Raw genomic sequence first — 27,267 nt, 5'->3', positions numbered from 1 at the left:
ACTTCTATGCCCTGTTGTCCGGTTTTGACCTTGGTGGGCATCCCCTATTAGGCCTGGATCTTATGGGTCCTGGCCTGCTTTCAGGCAGCACGGGTGTTGCAGTGCTGTCCTCCTCAGTGTGTGGGCCTGGAGATGTGTCACTCACATGGAGGGGGTATCAGATGAGCGGGAACTCTTCCAGCTTCTGCTGCACACCATCCAGCAATCTGGTCAGGTCTCCCTCCGTAAAATAAGGCACAGACGTCTTGCCTGCTATCCCTTTGGAATAGATGTGGAACAAATGCTGGGGAGACGTTTATATGGAGCTTCCAAGTGATTGCAGCAGAGTGGGCAAGTCAGAAAGAACATGCCATGAGTATGGCATGATTCTCGCGTGCATAAAAATTATTAGGCCCAAGATTCTGTCAGAAATCCCACTGACAGTGACAGTAGGAATTACTCGTTGGAACTGACACACTGCTAAAAAAAAGTTCGTAAATTTCACCCTCTGTTTTTATAGGGAGAATATTGGTTTTCCATTTTATATGATGATGGCATATGTTCCTAAGACAATGAAGATGTTTTGCTGTGTGACAACTTTATTTATTATTTTACATCCTCAATTTCCACAGAGGAATCTTTAATTCCATTGACAGACAGGGTGGGGATAGGAGAAATAAACTTGAAAAAAATCTGAAACTAGCATCCCCAGCTCACTGTGCTGTGCACTTGCCCATTTCTGGTCTAACCACATGTTTGGGGACACCTGAGTAATCCACTCTGAAGAACCAGATCAGTCATGTCAATGCATCGATGAAGCTATTGTTTCTCAGGTTTGGGCAGCCTTTTAAATTCAAGGGCTGTGCATTAGGTTTCCCAAGGCCTAAAAACCCAGCAGCTGAATGGTGGTACGAGTTGCCATATTCAGCAACCAAGTGTATTTCCAGCATTTCTTGTCATCTAGGAGGTGGAGGATTGCTTTCTCAAGACACTCACTTTCCCAGCCACTCAAGAAAATCTTCTACAATGTCCCACTCTATCATTATGCAGAAATCTCTTGTCAATTCACAGTAAACAACCAATTCAAAATCAGCAAGAGAACATAACTGATGAACTTTATATCCTTATTTTGCAATATCGGATAGAGTTGAAAACTGAAAGGCTCAGACCAAACATGAATACACTTGACAAATAAAAGTAGGTTTGCATTAAATATGACAGTCAAGCATGTTGGGATTAGTAGAAGAGGAAGTTAAATGCTACTTTCTGAAAGCACAGAATGTGCATGGTATACCCCGGTTAATTGCCCATGTTGCTGTTAAGAAGTCACAGGAACGGAGCCAAATGCTAAAATTTAAACTTTAAAGCAGGAGCTGTTTGTATAATGGAGTGCCCCCTTAATTAATAAATTGAGTGTAATGAGCCAACCATTTAATCCAACATGCTTGCATAAATTCACTTTAAAAAGTAGACATGTTGTCTAACAGCAATTATCAAGTAGAAAACACAAATGGTCCCTTGAAAATACATTCTAATAAACAAAAGCAGCATATATTATTAAACTAATAATAGACCAGACAGGAGTCAACCCAAGGAGTAATTTATGCAGCAGCAGAGATCTTTAAGTTTACGATATGCAGCAGTGGTGTTGAGATGATTTCTTAAAATTTTGCATGTGCAGCCAGGAGTGAAACCTTAGGGAGTAAAGTCAGGAATATTTTCAAATTAATGTATAATTCAGATGGGGGTGGGACCAAGAAATAGAAAAAGGTATGAATTAATTTGTATTACCACTGGAAGAAGGGCAGTGATCACTAAAATTATTTTTTGTTTCAGCCATACTTGGGTTCTGAAGAGGATGACCAGGTAAACAACTTTATCAAACGATTGTTTTATATATTCCTTTTTCTGGGAACAGAACAGCAGCACTATGGTTTTTAAATCCTTTTAAATACTGCCCCCAAGTGGTATGCAACTGGGAGCAAAGCCCGAACACAGAAGCCATTGTAAGGAAGTGCAGGGAAAATTTTGTAGGCAAAATCCTGGACATTAAATATAGCATTTTCATTAAAGAGTCAGGGAAGAAGAAAGGTGCCTGTTCTCACTGTTCCTGTCAGCATAGCAAAAACAAACGTAAAATCATAACAGAAAGTAAGTCTTAAAGACACAAGCTCTGCACCACATAGAAGATTTAATATATCAATTACCTTCAATTTTGCACTTTAAAAATAGTTTAATTGAGACCTTTTTTACTTTAGAACTTTTAAAAGCTCCAAATGATTACTAAGAAATGCCCGGTACGCCCTATGGGACACAAAATAATCTTCTGGAAGAGGAAAGGAAGCACTGAGCTGAAGACAACTGTTTTTATAGAAAAATATGACATGCAGTTAATATAATCCTTCATTCAAAGGTAACCATTATAATCTTGCTGCATTAGAAATTCACAAATCAGACTACAAGATTTTCTATGCACCAGAGAAATAACTATAAAATGATTAGACTACCAAATATAACTAAATTCAGCAAGAGTGAAGTTTGAGTGATGTCAAAAGTATAAATCTAGTCCATGTTCACTATATTTTATTCAAGTAATTTATCAATTAGTCACAGTAACCTAGAAAGAACTGCACTTCATCTGGTTAAAACACAGGAGGGGATTTAATTTGCATTACAGTCCATATATACAGTTAGCAAGAACAAGCCATATTAAGCTAGAAGTCATTTTAGTTTAAAAGAAACCCGTCCTTTATCTTTTTTTTAGATCTAGTGAGTGTAGGTAATGCCATTATGATAGTTAAACCATAAGAATGTTTTTTAGATTTAGTACTGCCCAGCAGACATTACTTCTATTCAACACAAAACCTATCCATCAGCAGAGTAGACATATTGTGTACAAGAACACAAGAGATTGGAACAGGAGTGCCGGTCAACCACTGCACTCTACATTTTATAATAAAGCACTGATCATCTGCGTTCATTAAATTCTCAATAATTTACATACTATTTGAATTTTATAAAATAAGAGATTGGACTGTTGCACATCTATCCATGCCATATCTTATTTGCAGAATGTATTTTCTCCTTAATTCCATTGCACGCTTACTTTTGTACAGTTGCAGCAGGAGATCATGGTAACTGAGGTGGAATTCAATAGTTTTCTAGCAAAATTCAGACAGAACTTTTTCCACTTTTCAGTAAAGAACACATTTAGAATCACAGAATCCCTACAGTGCAGAATGAGGCCATTCGGCCCCTTGAGTCAGTATCGGCAACAATCCCACCCAAGGTCTATCCCTGTATTTATCCCTTGTATTTACCCTGCTAATCCCACAGTAGCACAGTGGTTAGCAATGCTGCTTCACAGCACCAGGGACCCAAGTTCCATTCCGGGCTTAGGTTACTGTCTGTGTTGAGTTTGCATATTTTCCCCATGTCTGCGTGGGTTTCCTTTGGGTGCTCCGGTTTTCTCCCACATTCTGAAAGACGTGCTGGGTAGGTGCACTGACCCGAACAGGCACTACGGGAATTTCACAGTAACTTCATTGGTGTTGATGTAAGCCTTACTTGTGACTAATAAACAAACTTTACTGGCACTAAGGGGCAATTTAACATGGCCAATTAACCTAGTCTGCTCACCTTTGGACTATGGGAAGAAACCCATGCAGAGAGGGGGAGAATGTGCAAACTCCACACAGAGAGACAGTCACCCAAGGCTGGAATCGAACCTGGGTCCCTAGAGCTGTGAGGCAGCAGTGCTAACCACTGTGCCACCCGTGTTGCTTGTGTCAGAAGAGTTTTGGTAAATGTTACCTCGGATTACTTTCAGTGCATCTTCCTGAATGTTTTTATGCTTGTTTGCATGCTTTTTGCTAAATTCAGCATTCCAAACAGATGATGTATTCATCATTGGGTCTTAAATAACTATGAAACAAAGTGAATAGGTTAGTTTGAAGAATGCTGTGATTCTTAAGATGTAGCATTTGAGGTCTTCCATTTGCTTGTTTAGGCATTTCTTTCACACACAAGGGGTGAGATTTTATTCAAATCGGCACAGGCTGATGGCGGGTAGGAAAAGCAATGTTGAGGCTGACAAATGCAATGATGGCTTTTCCCGCCAATGTATTGCTGCACCTGGTGCCAAAAATTTTCATGCACAGGTTCCGCGCCATGCCACTGGCCAAGTCCAGAGTCCTGTGATTTGCCCATCCTGCCATCCGCTCAGAGCTGCAATCAGAGTACCACATTTAAAGGCCATCCCAGTGCACAGCAAACACATTTTGCAGGTTGTCTGGAGAGACTGCTCGATATTATGGTTGTGCTATACTCATGCTCTGGAAAAAAAAACATCCTGCAAAGTGGTGAACCCAGCATGGGAAGTGGTGGCAGCAGTGGTCAGCACTAACCACCCGGCAGAAGAGAACACCACACAGCAATAATAAACCAGGTAAGGATTCAGCACTGCATCATCAGATAACAATGCTGTTAGTCATGCCTCCTGCTTCTCAGGCACATGTCATGCACTAATTCGTTCGTTTCAATGGCACATCTGGGAAGCAGCCAAGGAAGGGTCCTCCAGCCAGGACCTTGACTCCAGCCCTGACTGCAACACTGAGGAGGGATTCACAGACCCAGAAGAAGAACTGCCACTGCATACTCTCCACCTGTACAGAAACAAATATCTCAGTGGAACCTAGTTCTAAAGTAGCTTCAGGGGCCAGTCTGGTAAGCACATCATTTTCAGATCCAAGTAGGTGGGTTGATGCAGGGTGCGGGCATCAGAGGATTGCTGGAGGCCACGAATCAGTTCAGTCTCAGTCAGATAATAAGCCTCTGAACTTGGTCATGCGTCAATCATGAGAGTTTCAAAGGCAAACTCAAGAAAATCAGAAGGTGGTACCTGATATGCTCCTCGGATTGCAAAGCTGCATGGGGGAGTCTGTCCGCCTTCTTTCTGAGGTGATTGCGTAGACACTCCAATGCAACGAGGTCAAGACAGCTATGGTGGCCGCTATCATGGAGGCTTTGTTGCATGACTTTTGTCCTGCACTGCTGCACCATGCACTTGCTAATGTCCATCAGAATTTCAAGATCTCACTCCAGTTGCCCCTCTATCCCAAGGAGGGAAACAGTGGCTGTTGGGCACCCATAGGGAAGAGGATCAGCTGGTGCACACCCCAGGCCATGCACCCAAGGGACTCTGGGAGTGTCACGCCCATCCGAATCCCATCTTCCTGTGAACACTTCAGGTCCACATGATGAGGACGGTGGCCTGCTACACAGAAGGACCCCAAAAGCAGGGTTGGGGCCCCTCAGGTCTTGGGCCTCCAGAGGACACATGCCAAATTTATCACAAACAGCAAGGCATAGCAGATAGCTGGTTGCATCCACCTCTGCTGCAGATGTTGGGGATCACCAAAACATAGCTGCAGGGTTAGAAAGATTAAAGAACCTCCAGTTGCATAGTGTGTTGCAGCACCAGGTTGTGCACAGCACAACAGATGACCATGATGTGCACTCTTCTGCAGATTGTATTGCAGGACTGGTCCAGGCATCAAATCCTCATCTTTAACATCCCTGTAGTTTGATTCATCAAGGTGTGAGTTGAGGCATGAACCTCACTATCTGATCTCAGCTGGACTCTGTGGCCTCTGCACAGGCGTCATCAGCCTCTTCAGTTGGTAGCCCTTTTCACCAAGAAATCAACTGGCAACCAGTGTGGATCTTGAAACATGCCTCGGAACTGGAAGTGGCTCAGAACATAGGAGTCACGCACACTCCATGGGAATTGAGCACTGACCTGCAGAATCAGCTGAATATTCAGCGACGGAAGCCCCTGCAGTTCACAGAGTTCATAGTTTGAAGTGCTGAAGATCTGAGTGCCACCCGAGTACAGTCAATAGTATCCTGCACCTGTGGAAAACCCAAGGTCTGTACAAAGCTCATCGCTTCTGCACCTTGGCTCGAGTGATCCTAATCGAAACGGACAAAATTCTGTGCCTCTGTCTGTGACCCTGCTTTTGGGGTCCTTCTGTGTAGCAGGCCACCGTCCTCATCATGTGGACCTGAAGTGTTCACAGGAAGATGGGATTCGAATGGGCATGACACTCCCAGAGTCCCTTGGGTGTGTGGCCTGGGGTGTGCACCAGCTGATCCTCTTCCCTATGGGTGCCCAACAGCCACTGTCTCCCACCTTGGGATAGAGGGGCAACTGGAGTGAGATCTTGAAATTCTGATGGATACTCGCAAGTGCAGTAGTGCAGGACAAAAGTCATGCAACAAAGTTTTCATGATGGCTGTCACCATAGCTGTCTTGACCTCGTTGCATTGGAGTGTCTATGCAAAAATTGCATCTGTCACCCCCTGGACGCACTTGTGTGCAGAGGCTTGCAAAATCCTGCAGAAGTCACCTGTAAAGCCACTTGCTTTACAAGTGGAAGGAGCCACTTGCGTAAAAATTAAGCACCGCAGTTACTTTCAGTGACACTGGCACTGGATGCCCTCCGAGTCCCCCTGGTGCCAAATCCTGCGGAAAGTGGAAGATGTGACCAACCATATCCCTGGACATGTACAATCTTCAATGAGACTGGTTCTTGGAGATCTGCAGGTACGTTCAGAACTCTCAATAGACCCTGGGTCTAGTAAGGATCATCCAAGCCATGTCCCTCTAGCATTCATTCTCTGCGTACGAAGGCGGCCCTGCCACCCCTTTTGCTTTATGTTTCTGCTTCTGTCTTTGGAGATCCAGGTGCCTCCATTAATGTCTTCTTCTTCCCTCCTGCCTATAAGTAAGAACGACAGTGAGGTCACCAGACTCCATATTCTGTATATTCTTTTTACAGCAGTGTCAAAGAGAGACTTGAGGATTATCATTTGTGTCCTAAGGACCACTCATTGTCTATTCCATGCCTCTTAAAGCCCACTGACTCATGTCCTGGCCACCGCACTCCACATTTTACTTTGGCAATACCCCACACTACCCTCGCCCCACAGTACATGACCAAACGGCCACAGCTTTGGCCACTTGATTGCATCCTGAGCTATCTCATCTCAGGCCAAGCATTGTCCAAAGCTTGTGTCAAAGGTCTCACACTCAACCTGTTCTATTGGGTGTACTTATCAATACACACATCGGAACAAAGCCAAGAATTTGGAGCACTCTCCACAGTAAACGTGCTATTGCCAACTCTAATGGGAGGGATATAGTTGCTTGCCAATTTGACTAATGGCACATGCTCACTATGGCAGCATCGATTTTGGAGATCAGTGAGCCGGGGTAAATGCTGAGCAGCAATCAGTGATACACACATACATTGTGCTCGAGTTGTCATAATTGTGTGACTTGTTCGACTCCAGGCTTGACAGAGCAGTCTCAGATGCAACAGAGTACTGATGACTAATTTGTTTTTCAATTATCCTTAACTCTAGACAACATGCCACCTTCAGAAGCCTGTCTCACTGCCACTATCCCTCCCCTCATTTCCACCTCCCCGCCCCCACCACCCCCACCCTTATCTTCCCTTTCCTGTTTGAGGCTCCGCAGAAGCCTGTGCACCAGGCCTCTCCTCTTTCTGTGAGGCCATGTAAGTCCTATGCCCTGGCAGCATAAGGCATCCTCAAAAATGGTGTTTTTCACATTTGACAGTCAAACGCTCGGAAGTCCAACCATTGGTGTCCCCATACTAGGCTCCTGGAACCTTGTAGTCAACCGATCGATAATCATCCAATGGTATCCCAGTATTCCCTCGGTGCAGAGGGACCTCGGGGTCCTTGTGCATGAGTCGCAAAAACCCAGCCTGCAAGTGCAGCAGGTGGTCAGGAAGGCGAATGGGATGCTGGCCTTCATAGCGAGGGGGATTGAATATAAAAGTAGGGAGGTCTTGCTGCAGCTGTATAGGGCATTGGTGAGGCCGCAGCTGGAGTACTGTGTGCAGTTTTGGGCGCCGCACCTGCGCAAGGATATTTTGGCCCTGGAGGGAGTGCAGAGGAGGTTTACTAGGCTGATACCGGAGTTGAGGGGGTTGAGCTATGAGGAGAGGCTGAATAAACTAGGCTTGTACTCGTTAGAGTTTAGAAGAATGAGGGGAGATCTCATTGAGACGTATAAGATGATGAATGGGATGGATAGGATAGAGGTGGAAAGACTCTTCCCGCTCAAAAAAGACAGTAGGACTAGGGGGCACAGCCTCAAGATAAAGGGGGGGCGGTTCAGAACGGAGTTGAGGAGGAACTTCTTCACTCAAAGGGTGGTGAATCTCTGGAATTCTCTGCCCGTTGAAGTGGTGGAGGCTGCCTCGCTAAATATTTTTAAGAAGCGGGTTGATGGGTTTTTGATAAGAGAGGGGATTAAGGGTTATGGGGAGAGGGCGGGAAAGTGGAACTGAGCCACGACAGATCAGCCATGATCTTATTGAATGGCGGGGCAGGCTCGAAGGGCCAGATGGCCTACTCCTGCTCCTATTTCTTATGTTCTTATGAAATCAGTGTCTGATTCCAAGTCTATCCCCTGATATGTGGAGCTGCTCTGCAAGTGCTGTGCTCACCTCTAAGCTCCCTTTGGAGGTGTGTTTGTCACGTGCATGCTTTCTGAAGTCTGTCCTGATTTGCATCATTCTGATATCATGCCGCTACGGATAGATTTTTTGATGGGGAGGGGTGGGGCGGTATGATTACAGCGTAAAGGTCTGATAATGTGATGCAGATGTATTATTATTACGATTCTCCTAATGTTGAATGGTAGAAAATAAGATCCGCCATGGACAGGGGAGGGGACAAGCACAGCAAACTTCCACGCTGACGTAAAACTTAACTTTGGACTTTTTGCTATATTTTTTGCTCCCATCACCGAAACCGCTCGACAAGAGCGTTGGATAAAAGCAACGAATAGATAAAGTAGGGATTAATTTGATTCCCTGTGGGATCCCTGGAGGTAGCCTTATCCAAATTGAAGTACACAATTCACATCAAACTCATTGTGTCATATACATGACTAGGCTCACATCTAATCAAAGGAGATTGTTGATTGTGATATTATGATCTATATGATCACATGCATTACTAAAATCACTCAGCGCTACATTTGAAAATGTTTCCTGTGTTATAAAATCATGGAATGCCTATCGTGCAGAAGAGGGCATTCAGCCCATCGAGTTGGCACCAAAGCTCCAAAACAGCACCTACCTTGGCCATATCAATGGGGATCAATCTTTTTGGATATCCTTCGACTCTGGGAGGAAACCCACACAGCCACGGGGAGAATGTGCAAACTCCACACAGTCACCCAAGGATGGAATCGAACCCGGGTCCCTAGCATTGTGAGGCAGGTATGGTAACGACTATGTCACCATGCTGTCCATTTGAAAAAAATATATTATTGATTGTTATAGAATCCCTACTGAGCAGGAGGCCGCCATTTGGGCTGCATAGACTCTCTGACAGGGTGTCTTACCTAGGCGCTCTCCCTCTCCACACATTTGCCATGGATAATTCTTCCAACTTACACATCTTTGGGCATTAAGGGGCAATTTAACATGGCCAATCCACCTAACCTGTACATCTTTGGACTGTGGGAGGAAACTGGAGCACCTGGACAAAACCCACACAGACACGGGGAAAATGTGTAAACTCCACACAATCACTCAAGGCTGGATTTGAACCTGGGTCCCTGGTGCTGAGAGACAACAGTGCTAACCACTATGCCATTGTGCCAGCCCGTGTCAGTATTAATAAAGCAGTTACTGAGAGTGAAAAGACCTGAATGTAGCCTTGCCAACTGACAAATCTGTGTCCCACAATCTGCCACCCAGTGAAATAAACAAGGATTGAAAAAATTTACATTCCCAAGTTTTCTAGTTTACATTTATACAGTAGCCAGTACAGTTTACAGATACACAAGCCTGTTGCGGAGCCTCTTTATGCCATGGCAGATACATCCATAACTCCTCAACATGCACTCCAGAGTAAAACCCCAAACATGAATTTTGATCTATTTCTCAGATTGAATATCACAAGCAGTTACTATAACTGGCTATTCTTTCTTAATCTTTTTCACAGCAACCAAGGATACTATTTTTATACTTTGTTCTTTTACAAGATGGGAAAAAAGTACACTTAGCTTTGATACAATTAGAAAACTTGGATTTAATTCATTTTGACCTTGTGTTCAGCAAAATAACGTAATTCCAAAGTGAATCATCAACATGGTACAGATTGGATAAGGAACCTTAGGGGAATTTCTGTGGACTAATTATTTGAATCTGGGTCTTAAGTTTTGGGTTGCATACACAAAAATAATTCAACATGGGGTCAAGCCAGTGTTTACAATTGGGGACTTCTTTCAAATCAAATTGCACTGCATAGTACAGACACGATTATTTTAAAAAACCAACTTGTTTTTGATGGTAATGGGGGTATCAAATACAAGTTCCCCCGCTTTCTCTGCAGACCCCCTGATCGGCATGGATCATACATCTACTATAGCTAAGCTGGCTAATGATCAGCTTCTTCAATTCCATCAACTAACAAGGTAAGTGAGAACAGAATGTTCAAACTTCTATTGATTTTTTCTGCTACCAACAGAAAAGAATTTAGCTGGTGCAGTGCAGTGGGAGATCCAGCCAGTAACTATCCCACCTTCAGAAGGTGGGGGAGTTTTGAGTATTCTGGAAGTGAGCTATGCACTTCAGAATGCCAATCTCCAGTAGATATGACATTTACAAACAGGTCTGGTCAATGTGACCTCAAGAATGTTGACAAGGGATTCCACGATAGGAATACTATTATCGTGGGGGGATGATTAGATTTTTCTTGCTATAGATGCTTGCCGTCACGTACTTGTATGGCACCAATGTTACTTAGCATTTGCCAGTGCAAACTTGGATGTTGTCCAGATCTTGCTGGGCTGGCATGGGTGGCTCCATTATGAGGATATGCAGAAAATACAACAGCCCCATTTCTGACCACATGATGGTAAGATATTTGCACCTAGGATGCTGCCTTGCAGAACATCTGCAGCAATGCCTGTAACATTAAAAATGAGTGTCCTTCAACAACCACAGCCATAAATGTGTCAGAAGTGTCTTTAGTCACGGGAGAGTTTTTTGCTTGATCTCTTGTAACTTCAGGTTTACTCAGGTTACTTGGTGCCACATTTGGCTGAATTATGCCATAATATCAAAGCTTCAATCTATAAAAGGTAGAACTCTTCTGAAATATTTCATATGAGGTTCTCCAGTCACAAATCTGACCAATTTTGATAAATTAAAAATATATGTCGAAACGTCAATCATCCTTATGTTGTTTGAGCATGTGTTTCCCCAATGGGTTCTTGACCAGTGTTAGAAGATGTCCCAGACCAATCTATCCCTTTAAAAAACAGGGATATATGATGTTTACTTCTAAAGCAACTCGCAGGATGTTCCAAAAGCTGTGTGTTATATATTAAAAAAACAATGGTGAATCTCCCAACAGAATACAAAGTCAACATCCTTTCACTGTTGCACTTACTTAAAGCTTCTGGCTCTTCCAGTCAGTCTGTCTTTGCCCTTCGATTTACTGCTATCTGTAGCTTCGGACCAGGATAACAATTCTTTGGTCTTGTCGGAATGATTACCATCATCTGAAACATAGAAACAGTGTATATTTATAGAATAGCATCAGATGGAAAATACCATTTTCGAAGTGCTTTTTAACAGTTTAAATTCCTTTTGGAAATGTGATGATGGCCACCATTTTTCACACGCATACGCAACAGAATACTCTCCCATTATGTTAAAAGCTTTGCAAACAACTTTAAAATAGCACATGCCATTACTTAATTTAAGAAAATACGCTTTTTTCTCCAAAGAAGATGTTTACTTGTGGCATGAAACACAGAAGAATCACATTGCATAGCATATCATTATGAGGAAGCAAAACATGCACATTTCTGTGGACTGACTGTACTGCTCACCGAGAAATACAACAATGCCGAATTCAGGAATAACCTTTTTTTGACTACTTCTACTTTGGATGCCAAATAGCTGATAACGCTCACCAAATTCTATTTTGACAATCTTTCAACATGGCAATATCTCTCACAAGAGCAGCATGGTGGCCTAGTGGTTAGCTGCCACATAGTGTTAGGGACCCGGGTTTGATTCCTGCCTTGGGTCACTGTGTGTGGACTTTGCACATTCTTCCCATGTCTGCTTGGGTTTCCTCTGGATGCTCCGGTTTCACAGAATCATATTATTCCCTACAGTGCAGAAGGAGGCCATTCAGCCCATTGAGTCTGCACTGACCACAATCTCACCCAGGCCCTACTCCCGTAACCCCACACATTAACCCTTAGTCCCCTGACATTAGCGTCAATTTGGCATGGCCAATCCACCTAACCTGCACATCTTTGGACTGTGGGAGGAAATCGGAGCACCCGGACGGAACCCCACACAGACACGGGCAGAACATGCAAACTCCACACAGATACAGACCTAAGCCAGGAATTGAACCCAGGTCCCTGGAGTTGTGAAGCAGCAGTGCTAACCATTGTGTCATCGTGCCGCCCACAGTCCAAAGATGTGTGGGTTAGGTTGATTGGCTATACCAAGTTGCCCCTTAGTGTCAGGAGCACTAGCTAAGAAAAGTGCCGGTGGGGGGAGGGCCTGTATGGTACTGTGGTCGGTGTAGGCTCAATAGGCAGAATGACTTCCTTCTGCATTGTATGATTTTATGATTCTAAGATTATGATTTCAGAACAATGAGAAAAAGTTATTCTGGAATCAGCAGAAGATTCCATTGCTAGTTTATTCTGGAGGGAAGAAAGTTCCTGCCAAAGTCTAAAGATATCGTACAGTCCTAAAGATGTTAACTAGACCCATGAACTTTTCTAATCTACAGAGCTGTTACTTCTTGGCTAAACACTGAGGAACTCAAACCCTAACCATAACAAATTTATTCTTTCACAAAAATCTCAAAGTGGCAAATTCAATTTAGATACTTAACATCAACAAGATTAAGTTGTTCAGCACACTCAGACATTTAAATAGGCATGAAATAATGGTATAAAACAGAATATTTTGCCTTTTCCAGTGAAACTTTCGTGTGTCTCCTGTTGATGTGATGTATCAAGTGCATTAGTATAGTGGGTGATCAGTCTAATCATCAACTCTCGTTTTCAGCTTTCACCACAGGCTAGAAGTATAATTATCGTGAAGAGAGGGTCAAGTGCCTAAGCCTGTTCCACCAATACATGGATTAGTCATCACAAGACCTTTATAGTGGCTCTCTGTAGCATTGTAAGCAAACTGGGTACCTTGCAGTCCCAGGTTAAATTATAGGGGGTTTGGAGGAGACCTGGCTCCAGATGCGTAACATACAAATCAAACAGCATAGAGTCATGGTCTGGTACCAAAAGCCAGACCACAAGCTACGGTAAATAGACCGAACCAAGGCAGCTAAGGGAGTTATCCCCGACAGGAAATCCAGAATAGAGTTCTAAAGGCATCTGTCAAACAGCTCTCAGAGCTGATATCAAAAACAGCGCTGGTTTCATTCTTTTCTTTGGACAATACTAGTAACGCTGAGAAGATATTTATTTATTAGTGTCACAAGTAGGCTTACATTAACACTGCAATGAAGTTACTAAGAAAATCCCCTAGCCCTAATGCTTGGGCAGCCAAGGGTCTCCTCACTCTTAGCACAAGCTTGCACCCTGGAGAGGGCACACCAACTTCACGTTTTTTTCTTTGTTGGCACAACATGGGAAGAAACAATTATTGGCTGTAAACTTTTGCTCAAGTGGTACAGTGCAGGAGTGTCAGGGTCTACTTCAGATGGTGGGAGAAATCATCACATCTCATTATAAATCTACTAGCTGCCTCAAGCTGGGCAGTTCCAGTCTGTTAGGTGTTGCCCACCACGGCCTACTTGCTTCAATTGGGTCTTGGAGCTGAGAGAGTAAATGTTCAACAGGCAGCTTTGCTAATCTATGCACCAGGCAAGAGAAACTCAACAAAGAACATATGCATTGCAAGTTAGAACAAAAGGCCGTGTTTACTTATTGGTGTCACATTATTAACACTGCAATGAAATTACTGTGAAAATCCCCTAGTCACCACACTCCGGCACCTGTTCAGATACACTGAAGGAGAATTTAACATGGTTAATCCAGCTAACCAGCATATCTTTTGTACTGTAGGAGAAAACCAGAGCACCCAGAGAAAACCCATGCAGACATGGAGAGAACATGCAGACTCCACACAGACAGTGACCCAAGCTAGGAACTGAAGCGGGTCCCTGGTGCTATGAGGCAGCAATGCTAACCACTGTGCCACCATGTCACCATATGCCCTGGCCTTACCAAGTGAGGATCACTCAAAATGAAACGAGAGAAACCACCACCCGTTCTACTGACAGGTGAAAATTCAAGAGGCAACAGGTGAGCATAGAGTGAATTTGCAATAAAAAGTACTCTATTTTCAAAGACTGACACCCCACCCACCCCCCGCCACCAAATATAAGGCTCAGAGAGGTTTCTTACACACATCAACAAGCTTGTTAATCTTGTGAATCTATGCCAAGCTCACCTCCATGCAAATGTCAAGGATCAATTCTGAGGCACTTACGCTGCCTTTAGCAGAACTCACAGGACCGAGTCTCTGTACCATCCAGGAGACTTCAATATAATGGTAGGTATTGAATACACAACTTGCATAATGTGCACAGGGCTCCAGGGAATCGGTGAGATGAACAGAAATGGATAGAGGTTGCTGGAGCTATGTATGGACTCTGCCAGAAACAGCAATTTCCAAACTAAGCAGTGCCACAAGATGCCCCAAAGATCATACCACTGGCACTAACTGGATCTCACCATCACTAGCTGTATCCCCCTCAACAGTGTCTTCATCACTTGTAGCTATCACAGTACTAACTGTGATCCTTACCACTCTGAGGTGTGTAGTGAGACTTCAGCCAAGGAAATAATAGCAATCCAAAAAGAAATGTCATTCTTGGATGAACAGTTGCCTTACCATTGACTCACAGGACCCAAACATCCTCTATCTGGTTCTTCTGGATGACAATGTACAAGCCATATTATGGGGTTAAAGTGGGATCATCTGCACAACATTGTCTATAATTCTGTACTCTCAGTATTTAGGAGTGAGATCAGAGGGGTACTGCTGGTTTTGAGGCTTACTGGACTGAAATGGAGCCAGTTACTGTAACTAAGAGAGTTCTCATGTACTATAAAGTCCCCTAGGATACAAACTCTGGTTGTAACTCTGCAACAGTATTCAAGTTGCCAGCATACCGGGATGCTAGATGGATGTATAAAGGAACCCAAGAAAACAAAGGCCTATCAGCTATACTGTTCTATGTTCTATCAGCAGCCAAATCAGCATCCTTGAAGACATCACTGAATCAAGTATGCAGACAGGTGCAGCGCTGCCTCAAACTTTATGCAATGGAGAATGTTGTCAACAAAGAGGCTTTCAGCACCATTTCAGACTTTCTGATCAGGAAAGCCTGGAAGCAAGCTCACCAGAGCAGAGCTCAACAAGGCCCTTGTCCATTTTCCCAGTGGTAGGTTCCCAGGATTTTGGATGGAAATCCATCCAAAATCATCAAAAGTGGAAAACTAGCACTGCTGCAGCATTTGTACGAACTGCTATCCCTACTGGAAGGACAGATTTGTGCATTGAGACATGCAAAGTAAAAACAGTCACCTTGTACAAAAACAAAAGGGATCGCAGTGACTGCAATAATATCAAGGCATCTCTCTTGTTATGTATTGTGGGGAATGTCTTTGCTCACATTGCTGTGACCTGGTTGCGGACTTTGGCATAACCCATCTACTCAGTGTCAGTGTGGCTTCAGAGCTGAAGATTGGCATTGACATGATTTCCTCATTTCTGCAGTTAGAAGAAAAATGTCATAAACACATTCCATATTGCTTTCACAGATCTCACCAAGGCCTTTAACCTTGTCAGCAGAGATGGAAACTGTAAATGCCTGTGGAAAATAGGCTGCCTGATTTAATTTGTTCTTTCCACAAAACATGCAGTTACTTACATCAGTTACAATGGAGCATCATTGGATGCTTTCAAGATCAGCAACAGGGAAAAATAGAGATGTATCCAGGTGTCAACATTTTTGTGCACTTTTTGTGACTCAAATGAGAACCAACGACAATTTGTTTGACCTAGCAACAGTGCACCAAGGCCAAATGCAGAATATGCCCCAGTTTGCGATTGCTATTGGCTGATGATGCCACGCTGGCATCCTGTGCTGAAGTTCACTTGAAACAGCTTGTAGATTGATTCTCCCACTCTTCTGAAAATTGCTTTCACTCTTTTGAAGGGGGCCTACAAGGAGTTTGAACTGACAATTAGCACCAGGAAAACTAAAGTTATGGGCCAAAACAGAGAGAATCCACCTTAAACCGACATTAACAACCTCACTTTGGAGGTCATCAATGCTTCAAATATTTTGGAGCAACAATCATCAGAAGCCTGTTCCTTCCTGACGGAGTCAACACCAGGACTGCCAAGGCCACAACTGTCATGTCAATGTTAACAGGTTGAGTGTGGACCAACAGCAAAATAATTGAAAATACAAAGCTCTGGGTGTACCAGGTTTGTATTCTCAGCACCATCCATTATGCAAGCCAAGAAAAGCAGCTGCCATCTCTGCTGCCTCAGATGAATATTGAACACTGCCTGGCAAGGCAGAGTGCTGCAAAGTACACCTGCATGCAGGAATCCTCAGAATGATTGCCCTTAAGTTAACAGTGACTTCTTTGACTGGGATATGGGAGCCAAATGGATGATCGCTGAAACCCCAAAGACTTATGAGGCCAACAGGTTACCCATATTTGTGATACAAGAATGTCTGCAAGCAAGACTTTAGGTTGAAAAGAGTCAATCCATAGGAGGTCTTGGCTGCTGACCCAAGTGCCTAGAGTCAAGCAGACAGGACCAGTGTGGAAAAAGCAGAGGACAAAATAAATGATCAGATGGTGAAAAGAGAGCGCCTACTGGAAGGAAAAAATGTCAACTTCAGGCCAATGCTACTGATCTGTGCCAGCTACAGAAGAGAATGCCAATCATGAATCAGTCTCTACAGTCACAAAAATGTTCATTACAGAAGTGACTTACACCTGAGGCACAGTCTATCATCTCCTGAGAAGGATGGATGCCAATAACAATAACAAAGCACGTAAAGGATTCTTCCCAGTCAGTTCTGTTTATACTAAATCAACTTAAAATTACAAAATTTTATTTCTAGAGTAAACAAGGCCATAGCTATACATTAAAAGTCTTGCATATGCCACATATCTACACACTCCAAGAACAGAAACTCCCTAACTTTGTAAATGTTGATGAAGCATTACTTCAATGCTAAAGTACCCAGTGTCCTGGATTCTGGTCCCAGCCATTTTCGGGTAAGGTTCTCAAGTCTCGGCCTCTGGTTTATTCTTAATTTCTTAGTACTCATTTCTTGCCCTCCACAACTGTCCCTGCTCTTCTCTCCACTGCACAATGCTCTATTCCACCATCTCCATTCCTTTTATTTTAGAAAAACTACAGTGCAGAAGGAGGCCATTCAGCCCATCGAGCCTGCATTGACCACAATCCCACCCAGCCCCTATTCCACATACTTACCCTACTAGACCTCTGACAGTAAGTGGCAATTTAGCATAGCCAATCCATCTAATCCGCACTTCTTTGAACCGTGGGAGGAGCACCCAGAAGAAGCCCATGCAGACAATGTGTAAACTCCACACAGACAATGTTCCAAGCCAGGAATCGAACCTGGGTCCTTGGAACTGTAAGACAGCAGTGCTAACCACTGTGCCACCTTTCCATTCCTATTTGCAGTGCTCCCCTCCTGTTCCTTAATTTGACTGACTGTTTTTATCTTACCACCCACTTTTTCATTTTTGAAACATGCACTTTCCTCCCTGTACCAATCCCACTGAAAATCCAGTCCTATATAGAAAAAAACTTAAATTTCTTTGATCATTCTTCTCTTTGGATACTCTTATAAAAACTGTATCTCCTTACTGGGGCCTGCACTCTTCTCATTCACTTCCACTTTTTACTTCATGACCACTCACAAGACAGTTGGGGATGGCGCGGGGGGGGGGTTATTTTAACCTGTCAGAGTAAGTGCATATCTCTGCGGGTGGTTGGTCAAGAGATCAAGTTGATGAGTCAGGAAGCTGACAGGAACCCAGTGACTTCTGCATTTAACTTGAGCATGTTTATTAACACACAGAAAACTCCCATGGGACAGGCAGGTCAAACATTTGAGCATATTAGAGGTAATTGGGAGGGGATTTATTGAAAGGGGATTTAACCCTGGATTCTATTTTTAACTTTCAGTGCACAAGTTTCCTTGGCTCCCTGGCCAAATAAAACAAGTTGGCAGGACAGCGGAGATTAATGGGACTGAGTAATTGTCAGGTAAGAAAATCTTTAAATACTGATGTCCAACTTGAAGTTATTTCTACTACCTTGAGGTTCTTTGACTTGCATTTCTCAACAGCATGGGAGCCGCTTACGCAGCTCTCCCTTGGATGTCTGCAAAAGGTATTGAGGATGCTGCCATGATGCCTTCATTTGACATCAAATTTGCCACAGAACTTTTAAACTTCAAACCAATGGATGAATTACTGAACAAGTAATTGAGATACAAAAAATGAAATTCAGCTGGCTGCACCTTTCAATGTGCACAGCAAGGATTTCCAAAATGCCAAGGATGTGCTGCAGTCCAGCCAATAATCCATCTCTCCCGCAGATACCCACTGCCCTCCTTTGTCATACTGTTTTACAGAGGCAATAGGTCACTTGATGGGCACAATGGGGAGGATGAGAGCCAATGAGAGCTCTGTTCCACCTCCACTGGGCAAGTGCCACTAAGGTCCCTAGGACAGAAATCCTGCTCCTTGAGAGCGGCTGGTTAGAGGCCAGCAACGCCACCTGGTACAGTGGCAGTTGCTGGCAAACATACATCAGAGGTCCAGGATCAGCAAAGATTACCAGGCCAAGGGTGATTGAGGATAGAAGGTAGCAGAGTTCCCAGCCAGCACCCTCTCACCCAATTAAATGCCATGTTCCACTCTAAGTTCATCATCAGAGGTGAGGGGAATTAAATACCATCCACTGTCTACTGATGCTTCAGAATTGTCAATTTTGTTGATGACCTCTGAGGTTTAACAGCTGCATCCAGTTGGAGAGAGCTTGGACAGTCAAAAGATACTTTGCACTGCTGCTATTTGTCTCTACCAACTGTTTCTGCTCACTTGTGATGTGTGCTTCACCATGTGACAACACAAACCATCTGCCCAGGCAGCCTCAAGAATGCGTGTATCTAATCTGGCGAGTGCATCATGAGTCATGTGATGGTGCATCCTCAGGATCAGTAACCTCAGTCTTCATCCTCCTCCAGCAGCAGCTATTCAGAGATAATCGTGGGAGACAAAAGATAAATTAGAACTAAAAATGAAATTGTTCTAAATCATCATGTGTAGAACAGCTTATTTTTGTGGCTGACAAGTTGGCATCTAATAATTTGTTCATCATGTAACTGGGAGACCCCATTCCTCCACTGTCAATGGCCAGGCATGTGGAGACTTGTCTTATCTACATCACCTCGCTTTCTGTGGTTGTCAGGTTGGTTATAATGGGGGGACACATCCTGGTTCTGCCTCTCGCTAGTGTCCTGTGCTGTAATTTCCTGTAGGGAGAGAAAAAAACCAATGAGTGTGAGCTGTGGATTCTTTTGAGATAATGGTTCGACAACATTTTGGAGGGTTACTGTAAAAGGGGGGCTGTACTTAAATAGGGCATGTTACTTACTTCCCCTGGCTCATCAGATCATTCAACCACTTCCGGCACTGTATTCAGGAGCAAGGCACCACACTGATATTGCTGACTTCATTTCCCAATTTGAACCACGTCTGCCTGTTTTCTGCAGTTCACGTCTTCCTCCCATTTGTTGGGAACAGAACCTTGACTTGCAGGAGAGTGTTACTGTTTTTTGTGTGATAATAAATACAATCATTATATCAATATTTTAACATTTCAACTTTCACGAGCTGTATAACTCTTTGATAAATTCCGTGGTCGTGAAGAACACTGTATAATCTAAGACTTTTTTTTTCGCTTGCGCAAGTTGCAATTACATTTTATTGATGCAATTTTATTTGTTGTTTTCTTTTACATACAAAGAGAAACATTTACCACGGTAATTTTGGAGCTGCAATGTCTAACGAAATATCCATTTTTAAAACTATTCCCTCCCACAGTGTCAACTGTGGGTGTTTCTTTTATTCTTTCAAGGGATTGGGGTTAGGATAGCATTGTTGCCCGCCCCTAATTGTCCTCTTGAAAGTGGTGGAGAGGAAGGGTTTGGCAGGATATTGACCCAATGACAGTAAAAGAACTATCCTATAGTTACAAGTCAGGATGGTAATGTAGCCTGGAGGAAAATTTGCAGGTAGTGGTGTTCCCATGTATCTATTGCCCTTGTACTTTGGTCACGAGTTTGGAAAGTGCTGTTGGAGGCAAGTTTCTGAAATGTATCTCACATACAGTACACAGTGGTCACTATATTTGTGGTTGCAGAAGGAATTGTTTAAGATTGTGGATGGGGTGTCAATTAAACAGTTTGATTTATCTGGATGATGCTGAGCTTCTTGAATGTTGTTACAGCTGCAGTCATCCAGCCAAATAGAGAGTATTCCATCACTGACTTGTGCCTTGTAGCTGGTGAACAGGCTTGGGGAGTCAGAAAGTAAGGCACTTGCCGCAGAATTCCCAGCCTCTGACCCACAGTATTTCTGTGACTGGTCCAGTGAAGTTTCTATTGAATGATAATATCTAGGATGTTGATAATGGGGAATTCAGCGATAATAACGTGATTGAATGTCACAGGGAGATTATTTAGAAATTGTTGGAAATGGTTATTGATTGTCACTTGTGTGGCACAAATGTTACTTGTCACTTATCAATCCAAGTCTCAATGTTGCCCAGGTCTTGCTGCTTATCGACACATTGGTAGCACTCTCATCTCTTCCAGGTTGAAGTCCACAGGTTTACGTGATCACAAAAATCAGTCTGACAATCCAATGTAGTGCTTGGATTGCAGACTCTAGGATAAGGTAGTACTGGGTAAGACGTTAAACCAAGGCCCCATCTGCCTGCTCTGGTGGATGTAAAAGATCGCATGACACTACTTTTAAAAAGAGTAAGGGAATTGTCCCAATATTTATTCATCCTCAACATAATAATCTGGTCATTATCACATTGTGGTTTGTGGGAGTTTACTGTGCACAAAATTGGCTGCGGTACTTTTAACAGTCACTACCCTTCAAAATTACTTCATTGCTATAATATGCTTCAAGATGTCCAATAATTGTGAAAAATGCTAAATGTAATAAATAATATAAATCCAAGTCTTTTTTGTCCTTCCTTTTAGTTCCCACCCTAAGGAATGGAAAATCTAAGTTTGAATCATTTTCTTGCATATCTCCTAGTTGATAACACCAAGTTATTCCTGCAGCCTATTATCAGGTTGCAAAACCCAGAAGTGCAACATTCTCCAGAATTTAATTGTAGGGCTCCTTTAAAATTCTCCTGTGGGATTGCATTCAAAAGCAGTTTAATTGTGGGATTACATCCACAGGAAGCTTGCAATCTATCAGTCAGCAGTCTGCTAGATACGGCTGCTGAAGCCTAGAACAGCAACTAGGCCTGGGAAATTGGAATAGTGATGGGGGATAGGGCATAAGGGGAAGGGGAATCCAACAGTGAGAGAGATGGGATCCAATATTGGCCTGGAAGTTTGTGGGGTGGGGGGTGGGGAAGAGAACACAAGGTTAGGAAGGTCCCAATTGCCTGCATGATTGACTTGGCAGGTAGTGAGGAAGGTTCCTGATTGTTGGGAAGGGAGAGGTCTGATGGTGGTCAGGGTTTATTGTTGGGCCTTGAGGGAACACTCCTGCTCCTTGTGACTCACAAACTGTTCTGTAATGGAATAAGCTCTTCTAGCCCTCTTTCAGCTGCCCAGTTTCCCAAAGCTTGGCAAAGCCGTAGCCTGTGCTTAAAAATAGAACAGTTGTTAAAATGAAGGCAGGCAGCCTCGTTGTAACATTTGAATGACCATTCTGGAACTCACAAACAGATCCTTCATGCACCCTTCTTCCCAACTTCATTAAAACTGAAAGTGGGTGTGTATAAAACAAGTTTGATTAATGTCCCTTTTTTGGATTTTGACCCCTGACACAATCCCTAGTCACCCATTTTTGGGAGTTAAGGCTCAGCCCATAGAAACAAGTAGACGATTCAGCCCTCAATCCTGCTTCCCATTCGATAGATCATGATATATCAATACTTCAAGCCAACTTAACTGCCATTGTACCAAAACGCTTCATACACATACCTAACAAAAAATGTCAACCTTAGCTTTGATAATTTTAATTGATCCTCAGATTCAACAGGAGACAGCTCCAGATAAAACTCCTTTTGTGATTTTTCTGATTTCACTTGATTGTTCTCTCAGTTCTGAATCCACCCACCAGATTAAACATATTCTCCATATCAATCAAGTTGAACCCCTTTATCATTCTAAACACCTTAACTTGAACACCTCTCGATCTTCTATACTTAAGGGACCAAAAGCCAAGTTTATGCAACCTCATAATTAACATTTCTGGCCCAAATTATTCCTTGAATCTGTGCTCCATCCCCTAATGTATTTATATAGAAAAAAATGATAAAAATCCATGCAATAACGTGATACAAATTCTTTACTTTTTAACCAGTGTGATTAACTTGTATTAGATGATGAGGAATCACAGAAGTTTTTATATTGTGATAGCAAGCTAATTCAATATCTGAGCTATCGTAAATTAAATGTTAACTTGGTAAAAAATAAACAAGTTGATCAAAGGTTTCTCCAGGGAGATTACTATAATACAAAACACAGAGATGGAGCAGTTGTTTTGCTAAAAATCTGACAGTAATTACTATATCTCTTGCAAATGCATTTAGAAAACACAACTTAATTTCAAAATTGTGCCTTTGAAGTATTTTGCATTCACACTCCAGGGATTACAAGAGTAATTTTAACAGTGTATTTTATTTTACAATCAAGTGTGATGACACATGTGAATTCACAAAATACCTGTACATTTTTTCCTATTTTTAATGCCAATTGTAATTTCAGGAAAGAAAATATAGCTTTTCCCCAACACCTGTAGGAAAATTTTCCATTTGAGATTGTGTTGAGCCAAACAAATGAAGATAGTTGCACATCTGAAGTGTTGGGTTAGTAAACATTAGAAATGGACACTACAAACCAGCCTCAGTGTCCAGGGCTATACACGGTGGAAAATGAAATATAAAAGTTCAGCTTCAGGTTCCGGCTTCATATCACTATCCAGCAAATCCTTTTCAAAAGTATATAGATCAGGAATTTGGCGAAGTACACATTAGGTTCAGTTGAGACATCCCTTCAGTTCAGCTGCATCCAGTACCATCTCAAATCACATATCAAACAACAACTTAGAATGAAATAGCACACTTCACATTACAAAATGCCCCAAGGCAATTAGAGCACTATCAATAAAAATATTTATCAAGCCACAGAAGGAGATGTCAGGGAATCTCACCTAAAGTTTCAAAAAGGTTGGTTTTTGGGGGCACCTTGAAAGAGCGATGGGAGGTAAGGTGAAGAGGTTTACAGAAAGAGAATTCTCAAGTTTTGTCAAAGTAGCTGAAGGCATGGCCACCAAGGATGGACTGATTAAAAGCAGGAATGTGCAAATTAGAATTGGAAGGGTTCAAATATCTGAGAGTTTGAAGGTTACAGAGCTACCAAGGGGCAAGGCAATGGCAGGATTTCAAAACAAGAACGTGGATTTAAAATTTGAGGCATTGTTGGATCTGGAGTCAGAGAAAGTCAGCAGCATAGGGCTGATGATGATGGATGGATGAGAATTGAAGAAAATTAAGTTATGGACATCAAAATTTTGGATCAGCACAAATTTTGGTGGAAGATGGGACTACAGTCATTAGAAGATGGGACTACACAGCATTAAAATAGTCAAGTAATCCACTCAACACTTGGAAAACAGTGGCACGATTGGACAGTCAGCACGGATTTATGAAAGGATCTACTTGACAAGCCTACTAGAATTCTTCGAGGATGTAACTAGTAGAGTTGAAGAGGGGAGCCAGGGACGTAGGTTATTTGGACTTTCAGAAGGCTTTCGACAAGTCCCACATAAGAGATTAGCATGTAAAATTAAAGTGCATGGGATTGGGGTTAGTGCGTTGAGATGGATAGAAAACTGGTTAGCACATAGGAAACAAAGGAGGAATAAATGGGTCTTTTGCCAAATGGCAGGCAGTGACTAGTGAGGTAGTGCAGGGATCACTGCTGGGACCCCAGCTGTTCATTGTAGATAGTAATGATTTAGATGAGGGAACTAAATGTAATTTCTCCAATTTTGCAGACAAAGTTGGATGAGAGAGTGAGCTGTGAGGAGGATGCAGGGAGATACTTCAGTGTGATTTGGACAAGTTGAGTGAGTGGGCAAATGAATGGCAAGATGCAGCATAATTTGGATAAATAAGAGGTTATCCGCTTTAGTAACAAAAATGGGAAGACAGATTATTATCTGAACAGCCAAAAATTAGAAGGCAATGTGTAATGAGACCTATGTGTCCTTGTATCACAGTAAATGAAGGTAAGCATGCAAGTGTAGCAAGCAGCAAAACAGTCAAACTGTATGTTGGTCTTCACAGTGTGAGGATTCATATGCAGGAGCAGGCATGTCTTATGCTATTATGCAGGGTCTTGGTGAGGCCACACTTGGAATGATATGCGCAGTTTTGGTCTCCTTATCTGAGGAAGGATATTCTTGGGAGTGCAGAGAGGGTTGACCAGGCTGATTCCTAGCATGGCAGGACTGACAGGAATGAGGAAAAGATTGTGTCAGTTGGGATTGTATGCACAGGAGTTCAGAAGAACAAGGGGGTAAATCGCATAGAAATCTATAAAATTCAAACAACACTAGACAGGGTAGATGCATGAAGAATGTTTCTGATCGTGGTGGTGTCCAGAACAATGAGTCACAGTCTGAGAATACAGGGTAGACAATTTAGGACAGAGATGAGGAGAAATTTCTTCATCCAGAGAGTGGTTAGCCTATGGAATTCGCAACCATAGAAAGTAGTTGGGGTCAAAACATTGTAGTTTTCAAGAAGCAGTTACATATAGCACTTGGGGCGAACAGGATCAAAGGATATGATGGGGGGGGGGGGGGGGCGTGTGGGGGGCAGCATTAGGCGACTGAGTTGGATGATCAGCTGAATCGTATGAATGGTGGAGCAGGCTTGAAGGACCAAACGGCGTCCTCCTGCTCTTATTTTCTATAATTCTATGCTTTGTTTACCTCTGGACTTGGCTAATCCAACACGATGCTAGTCAGCTTCCCTCGGCAAACCTGAACTCATTCAAAGCTTTGATTCCATGTCCGTATTCATGCCAAGTCCTGCTCAATCATCATCTTCGTGTTTGCTAACCTATACTGGCTCCTGGACAAGCAACATCTCAATTTTACAATTCCTTTTCAAGTCCTTTATGACCTCACCTCTCCTTATCTCTGTGAACACCTTAATATACAATCATACAAATTAGGAGCAGGAGGAAGCCATTTTGCCTCTTGAACTTGCTCCATCATTCAATAATACAGTGGGTCGTCTATCCGTGGCCTCAACTCCACATTCTGTCTATCTGATAACTTTTGGCTCCCTTGTTAGTCAGGTATCTATCTTAAAAATATTCAGTAACCATGCCTCCATCACTTTCTGGGGAAGGGCATTCCAAAGAATCATGAAGTTTGAGGCAGCACAGAAATTAAACAGAGCACATTAATTAGTAAAGGCAGTGTCAGTAATCCTAGTACCAGACAGATCAGGCAAAAGCAAGACAGAGAACAAGCAAAGTCCAGATTAAACTACAATTATTTCAAAGCAAGAGGCCTGACAGGCAAGGCAGATGAACTCAGAGCATTGATGGGTATGTGGGACTGGGATATCGTAGCAATTACTGAAACATGGCTAAGGGAGTTATAGGACTGGCAGTTTAATGTTCCAGGGTACAGATCCTATAGGAAAGATAGAACAGGAGGCAAGAGATTGGCCGTACTGAGAGGGGATATATTCGAGGGTTCGGCCACTGAGTCTATATGGGTAGAACTGAGAAATAAGAAGAAGAAATCACTTTGATAGGGTTGTACTATAGGCCCCCAAATAGTCAGCGGGAAATTGAGGAGCAATTATATAAGATTACAGATAGCTCCAAGAAAATTAGGTGGTAATAGTCAGAGATTTTAATTTTGCCAATATTGACTGGGACAGCCATAATATTAGAGGATTGGATGGAGAGATATTTGTTGAGTGTATTCAGCAGGAATTTCTCATTCAGTATGTGGGTGGCCCGACTAGAGAGGGGGCAAAACTTGACCTCCTCTTGGGGAATAAAGAAGGGCAGGTGACAGAATTGTTAGTGAGGGATCACTTTGGGACCAGTGACCATAATTCTATTAGTTTTAAGATAGCTACGGGGAATAATAGGTCTGGCCCAAAAGTTAAAATTCTAAATTGGGGCAAGGCCAATTTTGATGGTATCAGGTAGAAACTTTCAAAAGTTAATTGAGGGAGTCTGTGGGAAGACAAAGGGACTTCTAGTAAGTGGCATGCTTTCAAAAGTGTGTTAACCAGGGTTCAGGATAAACACATCCCTCTTACAGTGAAGGGCAAGGCTGGCAGAAGTCAGGAACCCTGGATGACCTGGGATACTGAGCCCCTGAAGAGGAAAGAGACACGTGACATGCATAGGCAGCTGGGATCAAGTGAATCTCTTGAACAGTATAGGGAATGTAGGAGTAGAGTTAGAGAAATCAGGAGGGTAAAAAGGGGACATGAAATTATGTTGGCAGATAAGGCACGGGAGAATCCAAAGAGCGTCTACAAATACATAAAGGGCAAAAGAGTAACAAAGGAGAGAGTAGGGCCTCTTAAGGATCAACAAGGTCATTTATGTGCAGATCCACAAGGGATGGGTGAGATCCTAAATGAATATTTCTCATCAGTATTTACTGTTGAGAAAAGCATTGATGTTAGGGAACTTGGGGAAGTAAATAGTGAAGTCTTGAGGAGTGTACATATTACAGAGGTGGTGGTGCTGGAAGTCTTAAGAGTACATCAAGGTGGATAAATCCCTGGGACCTGATGA

General features: G+C 42.8%; 1 protein-coding gene across 2 annotated transcripts in view; it reads right to left on the bottom strand.

Moving 5' to 3' along the window:
• LOC145352708 (uncharacterized) overlaps nucleotides 1–27,267 on the bottom strand; it is a 233,939-nt gene that overhangs the window by 70,901 nt on the left and 135,771 nt on the right. For both annotated transcript variants that reach the window (XM_080202953.1, XM_080202954.1), the window contains exon 11: nucleotides 11,485–11,596. In XM_080202953.1, the coding sequence (XP_080059079.1) occupies nucleotides 11,485–11,596 (112 nt within the window). The remainder of the gene's footprint in view (nucleotides 1–11,484; nucleotides 11,597–27,267) is intronic.

The sequence above is a fragment of the Carcharhinus amblyrhynchos genome, chromosome 14, assembly GCF_965287045.1.
Source record: "Carcharhinus amblyrhynchos chromosome 14, sCarAmb.v2.hapA, whole genome shotgun sequence".
Taxonomy (NCBI): Eukaryota; Metazoa; Chordata; class Chondrichthyes; order Carcharhiniformes; family Carcharhinidae; genus Carcharhinus; species Carcharhinus amblyrhynchos.
The sequence above is the reverse complement of the archived record's forward strand: the minus strand, read 5'-3'. Positions and strand labels throughout refer to the sequence as shown.